The sequence below is a fragment of the Anthonomus grandis genome, chromosome 9, assembly GCF_022605725.1.
Source record: "Anthonomus grandis grandis chromosome 9, icAntGran1.3, whole genome shotgun sequence".
NCBI classification, from domain to species: domain Eukaryota; kingdom Metazoa; phylum Arthropoda; class Insecta; order Coleoptera; family Curculionidae; genus Anthonomus; species Anthonomus grandis.
The window spans coordinates 28,360,534-28,375,608 of NC_065554.1; the positions used below are offsets into that span (position 1 = coordinate 28,360,534).

Below are 15,075 nucleotides of genomic sequence, written 5' to 3' on the forward strand. Positions count from 1 at the left end.
CCAATTTTTTTCTTTTAATTTCTTAGGTTGGCAATGGCAAACAGCTGTTTAATATTAAGGTAGAGTCCCTTTCTTCTAAACAAACTAAATTATTTCTAAAGTGGTTTAATTTCCCTTATAAACATAGTAATTAAGTCACTTGAGACCTGTCTCCACTAAAACTTCACTAACTTCTCAATAGGGCAACGGGTTTCGGGACATCTGGCGCCATCGTCAAGGTATCAGCAATTAATTCATCGTAAATATTTGTTTCATACTGACTGACATTACAATAAAATGTAATGTACTGTTTAGCCAGAATAGATTTGCAGACTTTAGGAGCCTACGGCTAAGCGTGGAAATTTAATTTTAATTGATAGCAGGTTGTGTAAAAAATGATGAAGAAACTTCATGGTTAATTATTGTCTGGATAATGAGTATATACTATTAGAACTGTGCAGTTCTGAAGATAATACTCAAAAACCCAACCTGTGCCACATTTTGCAGACCTTTGAAATTTTCTATCAACTTTTCCAGACTATAGGACTCAAGTGTCAATGTCCTAAATAATTCATTTGACGAGGAATATGCTTGACCATGATAAACTTTTAGAATATACACCATTGTCAAGTTCTTGCCTTAAGTGCGTTGAAATACCCATACAATGAATGGATTTAGACTGTGAAGTTCTGAAGCTAATAATCAAGAAATAATAAATTCCGAGGAATCTACAGCCAGCCGTAAATATTTTAAATTCATGTATCGAGCATCACTAGAAACCTGCTGCCAAAGGGCACTTTTTAAGATAAACCCTTTAGAAGTCGGAGTTTTCTGTGAATGAATTTTGAACTTTTTGCGCGGTACCTCGCCGACTTAAACGGTTGTGGGGCCTAAACGGTAACGTTTCCGATAATGCGGATAAAACAGCCCCTTTCTACGTAAACGTAGCTTTCTTTTTTGTAGAAATAATTTTTTTCGAAAACCAACTGGTTCCGAGATAAACGAGCTCAAACTTTTTTTTTCAAAAAAAAAAGTAAATTTTTCGAGAATTAAATTTTTTCTACTTCTGAAAAATTTTTTTATTTTTTTTCTGTTTACACCGTTTGAAAGCTTGATCCTTTAGGATTAAATAGAGGTATTATTCATGTCACTAGGTATTATACAGGGTGAGCTGTATTAACAAATATGAACCCCTTTTTGAGCCTTTTTTTAACTCTTTAATGGCAACATCGCAATTTTTGCTGACTAAAGGAGTTCACAGCCAAGTGTATATATTTTAAATTCATTTGACGAGGATCATTACTAGCAAGTTTCATTAAAATATAACAAGGACATTCATGTTTGATCATTGTCTACATCTACTAGTGACAAGTTTCTGTCTTGAGTGCGCTGCGTTAAACTGATAAAAAATATAAAATTAATAATTAAGAAATCATTAATTTCTAGAATCATACTCAACTTTGAAGCTACATGTGTAGCCAGCATTCAAAATAATTGTCGTTTACTTACTATCCTACTTCTGTCAAGGGAGATTATAAGCATTTTTACTTTATTCCACAGGTCTTCTATTTCTATTTCGTTGTTGCTGTTTTCGGATATAGTTTTGAGTTTTTTGTTTAGAACCTCTTTTGATTCTTGCATATTTTCTTTAGTCCAAGTTTAGTAAGAGCTAGTAACAGCGATTACGACTTACAAGAGTCGATATTGTGATGTTTATCATCACAATATCGACTTGATTCCTCGGGATTGTATCGTTGTTATTAGCTTCAAGTGAAGGTCTTCTAGGAAGTATTTTAAGAAAGATGTACACAACTTTGATTTTTTTTTTTGGCCTCAATTCTATTAAACTTATTCCTCTCTCATTTCTCACTCTCAGTCCAACTCCAACAATCACATCCTTAATTACTTAGTAATTCTAATACTATAAGAAAGTAAGACATAGGAGCCCACTCACTCTATATTTTGCAGACTTTAAGAGGCTACAGCTAAGTATTGATAATTTAAACTCAATTAGAAACAGGTAGTCGGACTGACATTGTCTTTGTTTTCGGTCGATAAGTAAAATATGTCTCCGACCGTTATCAAGTGTAAACTGACAAAAATAACGGTCTGAGATATATTTTACTTATCTAGCGAAACGTCGTGTTGTACCAAAACAAAGACAATATCAGTCCGACTACCTGTTTCGACATTACCATTGTCTACCACTTTCTTAAACTCAATTGACAAAGAGCCGATTTCTATAAAAAAATATGAAGGAAAATTATGGTTGATAATATATACAGCAGTGGAACTGTCCAGTTCTGAAAACAATGCTCAAGAAATTATAAATTTGTTAAACCCAACTCATGCTACATTTTGCAGACATTAAAAAATGTTTGGCAAGTCAAGTGTAGATATTTTAAATTCACTTGACAAGGAGCATCAGCATCAGCAGGTTTCTGTAAAACATGATAAAGGACATTCATGTTTCATCTAGCTTGGCAAACTTCTGTCTTAAGTACGGTAAAATACACAGGGATTAAAATTGTGAAGTCCTAAAGCTAATACTCATGAAATAGTAAATTTTTAAAAGCAAATCCACTGTACGTACATTTTTGAACCCCTAGGAATATACAGTCAGGTGTAGACATTCGGAATTTATTCAATGGCAAGCACGCTATTGTACAAATTGATGAAGGACATTTATGATCTTTGTATTGTCTACCTTTAGAGAATACACCTTTGACAAATTCCTGTCTTGATTGCGCTAAAATACACATAAATTAAATGCACTGAAACCGCACAGTTCTGAAGCGAATACTCAAAAACAAGATATAAAACTTTTTAAAATATTTATGTTTTATCAGCTATCATATGATATCTGATATATTATACAATAATTAAAAAAATATATAAACTAAATGTGGTAAAATAAATAAATCATATTAAAAGCGTAGTTCTATAATTAATAAAGTAACAAACTAAAGCAACTATCTAAAAATCAAGTCGTCCCCCCAAAAACACTCCGTAGTCTTGCCTGCTAGGTCCTGGACCTCCCGATATTCGATCGTACCTTCCAGAAATCCCCACTTGGGCATCTTTCGTTTGAATGAAGTTCCATCCCGCAGTGGCACCCACCTTGGTACCCATATGCCTCATATGGTCAGCCGACAACCCCGCAGTTAGTCCTGTGGGTTTGTTGAGGTAGTCCAGGGCACCACCATGGGCATCGGGACTTAGACCATGCCCTTTCACGTTTTTAACCAAATACCCTTCTCCATTAAGACGATGATTGTCGTTGTCCAGGATCGTACCTTTGTGCCCTAGGAAGAGATTGCCCTTGGAGTCTAGTCGGTAGTCCGTTTGTTGTTGCCTTCTCACTCTGCTTAATGGCACTAAATGGTACTGCTCGCCATCTTCGTCTTCTACTAGTGGGTATGGGAGCGAGAAAGCCGCTGCCACTAGTGCAAATGAAATTAGTAGTTTATACATTTTGTTGTATTATGATTGTGCTAAATCTGGTGTTGTACTGAATTATTTGAACTAAAATAGGCTCTTATATACCATATAGGGATTTTTCTAGAGACGCTCATATCACACAAAAAAAGGGAAGTACCGGAATATAATGTAACGCAGCGATCATATCGTAGTGTTCGTAAATTGCTTCAGATGTATGTTATGAGTTGTTTTATCTCGGAATAGGGGGTTTTACTTTGTTTTGGAGAAACAAAATGAGGCTAATTAATTTGATTTTTTTTGTTTAAAGAAAATGTACAGATAGCGGCTTTGTTTCTAAATAATAGAATGTATATACAAATTACCAACATAATTTTATAGAGATCGTTTATGCTAGTTTATATGCCAAAAAATTACCCCGAAAAATCGATCCAATTTTGGCATCTCCTTGCATCGCTTTAGAATGTTATTTGCCTTATGTAAATTAGTCAGTTCTAGACGCAAACCTTTTCATAAATCTCAAACGATCACATAAACGTTTCTGGGGTGTTTTTTGAAACGAGTTGATGATTTTTCCGAAGTTTGCTTTATTAAAATCATGAATTTATCCAGAATAGACCCTTTGTAATACATCCATCTTAGGATAATAGTATACAACTAATTCCACTAGTTCCCTATTGGGTGGTAGAGCTTTAGCATCTATTGACAATGGACTAAAGAAAATCATTGACATAAATAGGAAATAAAAATTCATTTTAATAGTTTGTGCATATTCGGGCCTAGAAAGGGTTTTATAATTGTGTATTTATTTAGTAAGCAGCTAAGAATACATAATACAAAAAATAAAATATATAAGTCTTTTTAAAATAGAATGTGAATGTATGTATGTCAAGTTTTAAATATTATAAATAAGAGAATGAAAAATATTAAAATAACAAAAACGACAAATATAAAATTTATACTCTAAAGTCCAAAATATGAAAATTTACTTACAATAAGAACTAACCTGAAAATAGCAGAAATGGAACGAGACTAGAATTAAGATTAAAATGATAAAGACCGAGAGAAAATCTGAAAATTTGGATAATTGATAGAAAACTGGGGTAGATAGAAAACAAAAGAAACCGCCAAATAGACAAAATTATGCTATTTTATGTATAATAGAATAAGTGATATTTGTAAATATGATGGAGCTATAAGTAATATAAGGCATATATGTATGTAAACGTAAAAACTTATTTATTTTTATATAAAATATGTAAAAATAAATACGTTTCTAAAATTGGGTATTAAAAAAAGTAATTAAAATTTGTCATCATGGTAGGTATATGTTTTTCTTTTATTGAGAAATTTGTTCTTTTCCATACTTGTAGGTATCTAAAAGAAGAACGCGTTTCACTGCAGCATAGTACCAAAACAACATAGAAGATATAACGCAATTTTTTAAAAGACATTCTATTTACTTCTTAACAATCAACCAATAGTGAACACGAAAATATATCAAAAGACTTAACCTAAAAATGGACGTTCTAAAGAGCAATAAAGAAAATGACAGTGGTAGTGAAGTTCAAGTTCAATAGACACCTGCCGGTCCTAAATTTATGCAACAAGAATGTAGATTATTAGCAGATAACTCAGGAATATGGACCCTATTTTATCTTATAAAATCAAAAAGTTTGTGTGGCTTATTTAAAGACCTAACACAAAATATATAACTGGTACCTCTCCCTTATAGTAAGCCAGCCAGTATATGATCAAAGTTATGAGCACCATAACCAAACTCAAGCATTTTGCAAATACAATATATTATATTGAGTTAAACAAGGCACATAAATAAAATTACATTAATTCAAATGTGTAAGTTTTCCAAAACTTACACGCCTCGAGAATCTTTAATGTCGATATTAAAGGCAAATAATATATGACTTATATTGATACAAAACTCAAGGTTCACGTGGGAGTTCGATACGAATGGCAAATCTCTTTAAAGGAGACAAAGTTTTACGTAAGCCATTTAATTAATTTTATTCACTCTCACACTCCTAGATTAAGAAATAAGCATGTTAAACGAGGTACTAATGCATCGTATTATTTAACACGCAATCATCTAATACATGATTTTTTTTTTCAACAAAATGCCCATAACTCAAAAACTAAAGTAAATACAACTTTGAAAATTTGCAGGCATATTCCTTGAACAATTTTATTAGACACCTATTTCAGCATTTTTTGAAAAATCTACATGGGGTTATGAAAAAAGAATGTTTGAAAAAATAATTTTTTTTCCAAAAAATTCCACAAAATTCCTTTAACTCAAAAACTAGACCCAATACAATTTTGAACATTTGCATACATTATCATCAATTAGTAATTTTATTAAACACTTATTTCAGCGTTTTTTAAAAAATGTAGATGGGATTAAGAAAAAAAATTATATTTAAAAATAATATTTTTTTTTCCAAAAAGTTCCACAAAATCTTCATAACTCAAAAACTAGACGAAATACAAATTTCAAAAATTGCATACGTATTCCTTGCATAATTTCATTAGACACCTATTTCAGCGTTTTCTGCAAAGTATACATGGGGTTGAGAAAAAAAAATTAAAAATCAGGCCAATTTTTAGATTTAATTAGTCTTTAAAATGTTAAAAAATCATAAACATAAAGTCATAAACTACAGAAAAGAAATATAATTTCAAAGTAATTGCTTATAAAATATGGAGCTTAAAAGGTTTTTTTAAAATTATTTATATTAAAAAGTGTCCTGGAAGCCAATTCATTTTTCTCACAACACAATATACGCGATGGACTTATTCCTCATTTTTCACATTTTTCTTTAATTTTACATTCGTTTTCTAGAAAAAAAAAAGTCAGTGACGTACTTATATTTATTATAAAGTTTATTTTAATTTTTAAAATGGTATACGTACAGATAGTCTCTTTGTTAGTTTTTCCAAAAAAGTGATCTTAATGAGATGAGATAGTACTGTTGTAAACTGCCTGAAAATATATCAGAAAATTTAAAAACATCCTATTGCTGGATCCAGAATGTCCATTTTAAGACCTCTCTATAACAAACTTGATAACAAGGAGCCACTTTTTTTAGAAAACAGTGTCTTTCATAAAAAGTGCATCGTTCCTTTTAAGCATGTATTTGTCCCCTAACAAATTCAGACCTATTTTTTTACCAAAATCAACTTTAGGCACCCACTCGCTTTAAATTTTGAATTTTTCTTCTACCAAACCCGCATTCGGTATTTTTGACAATCGTTACGTCGGTCATTTTAAAATTAGACGGTAAACCAACACGAGAGATCCGAGACATAAATCGCTGATTGCGATGCATTGAAAAGAAATCGATATTTAACAGTAAAAGGCCAGAAAACCGTTTTGACGGCCGCATAGCATCGAAATCACTCGATTTAGGAGCTCTATTGATTACTTTGACTTTATGGTTTTTTGATGAGTAATTTGTGCAGTTCTAGCAAGGGCTTATAATGCATTTTTCATGATAATAAATAAGGTCAGTCATCATTACTGTTTCAATGTATATCCAAAAAAAAAAATTAACAATAGAACGTAAAACCCCCTATTCCAAGATAAAATGATTCATTAACATACATCTCAACACAAATAAGCGATCCGCCGCATTATATTGCGGTATTTCCCCTTTTTCATGCTGATATAGACGACCATATACTTCTGCTTTTATTTCTTAACTCGATATAGTATATAAGAGCCTGCTTTGCTCCAAATGATATTCAGTATCTCACAAGATTTAGTACAATTATAACGCAACAAAATGTACAAATTCTTTATTTTCTTTGCACTTATGGCAGCAGCTTTCTCACTACCATACCCACTAGTAGAAGACGAGGATGGAGAGCAGTACCATCTAGTACCATTAAGCAGAGTGAGAAGGCAACAAACCGACTACCGACTAGACTCCAAAGGCAACCTCTTCCTAGGACACAAAGGTACGATTCTGGACAACCAAAACCATCGTCTAGATGGGCAAGGGTATGTCGTTAAAAACGTAAAAGGGCATGGTCTAAGTCCTGATGCCCATGGTGGAGCTCTGGACTACCTTAATAAACCTACGGGGTTAAATTTGGGGGTGTCAGCCAACCATGTCAGGCATGGTGGTACCAAGGTGGGTGCCACTGGGGGATGGAACTTTATACAAAGGAAAGATGCCGAAGTGGGGATTTCTGGAAGGTACGATAGAGTTTCGGGAGGTCCAGGCCCCAGCAGGGAAGACTATGGGGTGTTTTTAGGTGGAAAGGTTAGATTTTAAGGTGTACGTAAATTATTTTATATTTTTATAATGAAAATAAAAGTGAAATTAAATTTTTTCTGTAGTTGATTAACTTTTCCTCATTCATTTTTCCTTAAATATAAAAAATAATATTCTTTCCGGTTTTTTTCACATAAACCTATTTTTGTTACTTCTCTAACCTACTTAAAATTTCCTTCATTTTCCTCACACTTTGCAATTAATCCCACAAGTAAGACATTCTTCAGGAACAAACTCGTGTTCGCCAAAAATCAATTTACGATTTAACTTCCGCGTATTAATTGCCCGCGGGGGAAAACCACAGGTGGTTAAATGAGCGTGATTAATCTGTTTTACATGCCGCAACGTTACGCCGAAATTTATCTTGAGAAAATTATCGCGTTAATCGCTCATTTTGGGAAATATCGTGAAAAAAATTACTAGTGTTCATACCCATCTATCTTCCTTTTCTCTTTTCATTTTCTTCATATATTTTTTTCTCTATCTCAATTTTTCTGATTACATGTATCTTTTTTTTTTTTTTTTTTTGAATGAATATTATAATATTAATATTTGAATTTTATGAAATTTGATGGGTCGATTAGAGTTCACGAAAACTTGAACTGCATAGTTTTTGGTTATTATCGGCACATGGGTTTTATTTTTTTTAACGTCGAAATTTGTGATATGCTAGTCCCACTGACGGTTAACGGTATATTCGCGAAATATGAGGATCTCATTGAGAATTACAATTTTTATTAAGGTTTTATCTAAAAAAATTTGGGAGAAAAATTTAAAAAAAAAACTAAAAAAATAATTTTTTTCAGTTTTATTGGTGTAAAATTTTTATAGTACCAAAATTAAGGAAAAATTGTTTAAATTAAATAAATCTGCGTTTATTTACAAATAAAACTACGCATCAACCTTATTGCTATCATTTATACAGAATGAGTAATGTTGATTTGAAAACACCGATTTTTCAATTTTTTTTTATAAACTTTAATAAATTTAACTGGCGTCACTTTGGTTATAAGGCTTTTTGAATGATTTTTAGGTCTTAATAGGGAAAATATATTCCTATAGCCTAATTTTTCCACTATTTTTACAAGTACCTCAAAAATATTTATTTTCTTCCATACAGTACAGGTTTAAAATATTGCATTTTTCTTCAATGTTTAAAGCTATAGGTAAAGTTTCTTGGAAATAATTCAAGAAATTGGAAATAGTTCAAATATGCTACCCTCTAGATATGTCTTCTAAGCACTCTATTGTACTTATTTTTATTTTTGTTTTAAGCAATTGTACCTAAAATAATTTTTCTATATAAGAATTTTCATATTTCCAGGCAGTTATGCCAAGAATTTATTTTCCTTCTTAAACATAGATAATATTCTTTAATAACCTGAATTGTGTAAGAATATATAAAAAAAATACTGATTTTAGTTGTAACATTGGGCACTGTTCTAAAAAAAAATCACCTAATAACCTGAAAAACAAATTTTTGTTTCCAGGCAATTATACCTATAATTGGTTTTCCATATCGATAATTAGGGTTTTTTAATATTTTGAATTATATAAAAACAAATAAAAAGTAATATATTTGCCTGTGAAGTGTTTTTATTGCAGGCATTATTTCAAAAAAAAAAATACATAAAAGAGTTACGTGAGAAAAAAATTAAAAATATTCTATTCTAGGCCATTATGCTTAAAGTTTGCTCTTTATAAAAGTAATTTAGATTTGAAAATTTTTTATAATAATAAATGTGTTTATTAGGACCAATTATGCATTTTTACAAATTTGCCTAAGATAACGTATCTATAATTAAAGAAAAAATTTAAGTGTCCTAAAAGGCTCTTCCGACGCCCAATAACAAAAGAGTTTAACTGGAAAAAATATTATACTAATATTTAGCATGTAAGCTCTTACTTTCTGACCTAACTTAACTTAAATTTTATAATACTAAATTTTAAGTGCCTAAAATTCCAGAATACAACAAATCATTCTAATAGGAAAATATATAAGTATAGGTACTGCTCGTTATTACAATTTATAATCAATAACAAATCCTTAAAATTGGGCAACAGTACATAGGACATTCTAAATTTTTATAATTAATGTAAGATAATTAAGAAAAAAAAAGAAGAAAAAAAAACTAAAGTAAGGATTAAGAAGTAAGGTCATGATCATTTGAAGTCATAAAAAAGAAGTCAAGATCACTTACCAACTTTAGCTAGTGGCCTATTTGTTTACGGATTTAAAGGTTTTTAAAGTTTTTTTTTTAAAGTGACTAAGAAAGAACCATGTAACGTTTGCGGTAATAAACTTATAGCGTTGGCAGCATTATGTGAAAAAGATCTTTTAAAGATTTCTTTACGATACCTAGCAACAGAAACTCTATGATTAAAACGGAGAGGACGACCGCGCACGTCTACCCTAAATTCAAGCTTCTTAAATAAATAATAATCAGGTGTTTTAGTTTTAAGAATTTTAAAACAACTTTTTACGATTGTATGTACATATTTAGCCACTTTGCTTTGCGTAAAAACGGTGTAATATGTTCATGCCTATGGATTTCATAAATTAGACGTAAACAAGAATTTTAAACTTTTTGAATATCAGGACATGTAAACAACATCATAATGGTTAAAGTGGCTTAGCACTACAGAATCGCATAATACAATTTTTATGTCCTTTTGCAGATGTCGACTAGAGTGAATAAGGCGAAGCGTTAAATATGCATTTTTTAACTTTTAAGTAATGTGATCCTGGAACAGCAAATCTCTGTCAATACCCAAACTTAAACTTTTCGCATGAGTCACACAAGGAATAACAACATTGTCGATTTGGAGATCCAAGCGTTCTTGGATGGCTTTTCTTGAGACAAAGCGCAGAATAACTTATATTCAAATTTTTAACCTCCTAGGCTTATTTGTGCTTACAATCCAAGCGTTTAATTTCAAAGGACTATAAACAAAAACGTGTTTAATAATTGTCTAATTTTGTTCAATTAATGAAAGCTAAATTATTTATTTTTTAGTTCCGGGACACTATCTTTTCTTTTTTTCAAATTCAATTATATAAGTTCCTGGAATGTAGACTTTAATTCCATTGAATTAACGTCAATTTCTTCTGTTTTGAACAAAGCGTAGAATAACTTATATCGGCTTATTGGTTCTTAAGATCCAAGTGTTTAATTCCACAGGACTATAAACAAAAACATGTCTAATTGTTTAAGTGCCTAATTTTGTTTAATTAATGAAAGCTAAATTGATAAATTATTTATTTTTTAGAACTAGGACGCCTGGACTATAAGATGAGTATGTATCTCTAATAATTTTTCGTCAAGGGTTTTCTTTTAGTACATGCACACCTGGACTATAATCATAACTTAAGTGCACAGGTAAATTGATGGAAATTATTAATTTCTTTATTACTGGCACTCCTGGATTATAGCCATAAGTGTTTTCCTGACTTCTATATTTAGTTTTGTGGCATTTATTGAAATGATTAATATTTTTATTATATACCTAGTTTGTCATTTTGATATTGCTATTTTTCAATTCTCTATATTGACTGATTACAGAAATCCAGACACCTAGGGAACCTAAATAACAATAAAAGGATAAGCATTAAAAATTTTACGTTGCTTCTTTCTCTCTTCTCTTCTTTCATTCCTTTTTATCTTTTTCTTCTTCTGTTGTTCCTAAGAGCTCTCCGCTCTCTGCTACATCTATTTATTTGTTTAAATTTTTACCCTTTAAAGCTAAACAAATTCTTCTAAATATTTACAATAAAATAGAAAAGGAGAAATACTGACAACCTAAAAAAAATTATTATTGTTAATATTTTGAAACCAAATAAGGACCCAATAAAAGAACTTGATGACCTGAAATTTTCAAATAAATAGACAGGTTTCTAGTAAGAGAACGGGCATATATGACAATATTTATTTATTTTTTTATAAACGGGCAAAGCCCAATTACAATTCTGATAAACTTTTAAATTCATAATAAAAATACATAGTATGTAATATACAGAAAATCATTAAGTAATAATAATTAATAATATCTAACTTAAGCTTACTAAACCCTGACGCAAGTTTCAAAAGGGTCAATATTATGATGTTGGTTTGCTAATCTCATTGTTTTAGTGAGGAAATTATTAAGACCATAGTTAGTACGGTAGATTGGGTAATAAAGGCTATCAGTGGCTCTAGTTCTTCTTAGTGGAGGATGAATATTGATTTTTTGAAGTAGCTCTGAAGCTCCAGATTTCCCATGTAGGAAAAATAAACATCCATGAAAGGTATAATAAGTTAGCAAGAAGTTAAGAATTTAGTTAGTAAGAAAACCTGGAAGTATCTGGTCAGATGTGCAATGTAATTTATAAACTCTTTACAGACCGACTATTGTATTGTAAGAGTAATAATGGACCATTGGTCCAGTGTTAACAACAAGTTTGTCACAAAGCTCCCCCTTGAGTACCATTTTATTTGATACTTAACTCAAGGGATGTTTTTATAATAATGATTGATTTAATAGCAATAATTAAGGGCAAAAATGTAGCTACCCTAGTTAATAAAATTAATATTGCTCTCGAACGTATAGTTTTAATGTTCAATACCTTATTATTTAATAAGTGTCAAGCAATATAATGAGAAAAAGTATCACCCTACTTCCCATAAAAATTAATAATTCAGGTTAAAATTTGAATTAGAACAATGGTCTTTTGTGGATATAAAATAGTCCAAGGCCATTTTTCTTAAGTGTAACTTCTTTAAGGTTTTTTAGTAGTTTTTCTTTTAATAATAATTAAAGTAGTTATTACAGCCTTATTTTGAACATCTTGCTCTAAATTTATCGAGACGCGATGTTTGTGTCAATTTTTAAGAAATTTTCTTGAATTTCTCTTGAGTTTTAGCACTTTTCAATTCCGTTATAACCACACCAAAACTATAAATAAGAGGTAAAAAAAGATCCTAAATTATTTTTAAAAATCTGGCCTAAAACTGCAAACGAACACCAATTTTCCGGGCAGCCCCTATAGTTAACTTCGCAGTAAGTGAAATAAATGAGAATGGATGTAGTATTAGGGAAGATTTTCTGTTAAATCAACCTTTATACCCCTTAAGAAGAACTTATGGAGGATTTACTTTTGGAAGCTTTGTCGGAAAATAGGTAACTTTAACCCGGATATTGTGACACCTTTCACGTTGTATTTTTCTGGTGAATTTACTAAATGTGTTAATTTTATTTTTTAAAACAATAAAAACCATTAAATTCAAGGAATATAAAAGTTATTCAATATAATAAAAAAATAATTTAGTATCCATTGCATTTTTCATTTATAGTGTGAATTAATCATAAATCATACAAAGCTTCTATCGCGTTTAACACACAAACTACAGGCTTCCAATCAGCCTTACTTTGCACCAAAAATCAAAATTACTTGATTTTTCAAATTTCAATTTAAATAGGGCATTTTTCAATAAACAAAGATATTTCTCACTCAGGGCTTGTAATAGAGTATTAGGAGCGGAGCAACGTAATAAACTAGAAGCGGCTTAATAATAAAATTAATATTTGACGGTCAGTACAATTAGACCCATAAACTTGGCACCGTATGCACTTTAAGACTTTAACAGTCTTCACCTTTGCCACTTTATTACATTTTCCGGTTTCTTAAATTGCACCGTCAGTTTTATGTTGCAAAATAAAAAAATAATTTACACTTTGTTTAATGTGGAAAAGAGACAACAACTTGTGATATAAAGAGATCGACACACTAAATTTCTATAGTAAAATAATAATAATAGCAAATCTGGTGATATATAAAATTAGTCTCAAATACTTAATAAATAAGTGAACAGACCTGGAAATAAAGTACTCGGATCTTGCAAATTTAAATTGGCCGGGACGCTTTTATCGTAAGATTTACACTAAATTTATAATTCCCGTTTTATCTTTTAATACTTGGGAAAGAGAAATTAAGGGCGTCGCTTAGTTTTTAGTGCTTTCGCGGGGGGTATGAACATTTAAAGAAAATTTCTATCTTAACCGCCTCGTTTTCCGGAACATTTGAATTTTCTCCATATAATTGCTATACTGGTTAATCAACGTGATAAAAAATTCAAAATTTTATAATACACTTACAATAAGAATTGACATAGAGCAAGATAGTGATTTTTAACCTGTTATATTTTTACAATATTCCACGCATTAAAACTGTTCAATTAAAATCAATTTATAAGTGATACCTCGTTTTAAATTTGAACTGATTTTTTTTGTTTATTTGTTTTTTCCTATTTCATCATTAAGAGAGAAGCTGGCCAGTTGGTTTAACCAGTGCCAAAAAAAAAGTGATACCGAAAAAGAGAAAGCATACACGCAGGTTAAATCACACAAAATACAAAACAAACACCACAAGTTTAGTTTAACAACAATTCAATATAAAACTTAAACTCTATTAATTGAGTCAAAAAAATAGATCATGTTATTATTTTTTACTATAAATTCTGCCAAATTATTATTATTATTTTCTGGAAGATCTTGAAAACTACTACGAAGGTTCGGAAAACGTCCAAATCATAGAACAATTTTATGTATAAATGTCTTTAAAAGCTTCGAATAAGAATTAATTTTAAGATCGTAAAATTTACTTAAAATGCGTAAAATACTTCTATCCATGATTTTGAAAAATTTAAATATGAAAAAAATTATTATAATAATCATTTCTTAATTTATTAGAGAAAGACACTAAAATATAAATTTAATTTTAAATGCTTTTAAACTTAATTGCAATTTATTGCATAATTTAAATGGATACGATTAATATTTTAACTCTTTCAAGTCAACAGAAAAATTTTCGAAAACCTTCCGCATTAAAACTTTCGAAAGCATGCAGTTTGTGAAGAATTCATTGCCTTAATCGGTCTATATAATAATTAGGATATTTGATTTTTGAAATTTAGACCGAAAACGTTATCACATTCTCCTGGTATTATTTGAAAACTTAATTTAAATTGGAATTTTTTGATGCAAGAAAAACTGAAATATCCATCATGAAATTGAATTTTCTTAAGTTTGCATTAATTTGCAACCTCATATAAGCGATCAAAATACAAAAAATATTTTTTTCTATGTCGATGGTCAAACATAATCTATTTTTTGTGGTTCATTTGACAAGATTGAAATATATTAAACTGTTGTTATAACATATATTAAAAATTGGATTTTTTTATTATTTAAATTTTTAAATTTTATATTCCACAACTAAATTATCAAGCGAGCAGTTCAGTTTTATCAAAAACTAGTAAATTAGAAATAGAAATAGGAAAATATAAAAAATATTCATGAAATCCAAGATAATTTCCATAAAAAA

General features: G+C 30.1%; 2 protein-coding genes across 2 annotated transcripts; one reads left to right on the forward strand and one right to left on the reverse strand.

Moving 5' to 3' along the window:
- Positions 1 to 2,906: 2,906 nt before the first annotated feature.
- LOC126740413 (uncharacterized) lies at positions 2,907 to 3,505 on the reverse strand. The gene has a single exon (XM_050446426.1). It carries the CDS (start codon positions 3,451 to 3,453, stop codon positions 2,956 to 2,958), a length of 498 nt encoding a protein of 165 aa, XP_050302383.1. The 5' UTR covers positions 3,454 to 3,505; the 3' UTR covers positions 2,907 to 2,955.
- A 3,652-nt stretch (positions 3,506 to 7,157) lies between these two features.
- LOC126740406 (uncharacterized) lies at positions 7,158 to 7,772 on the forward strand. Its single transcript, XM_050446420.1, has one exon. It carries the CDS (start codon positions 7,221 to 7,223, stop codon positions 7,713 to 7,715), a length of 495 nt encoding a protein of 164 aa, XP_050302377.1. The 5' UTR covers positions 7,158 to 7,220; the 3' UTR covers positions 7,716 to 7,772.
- Positions 7,773 to 15,075: the final 7,303 nt, after the last annotated feature.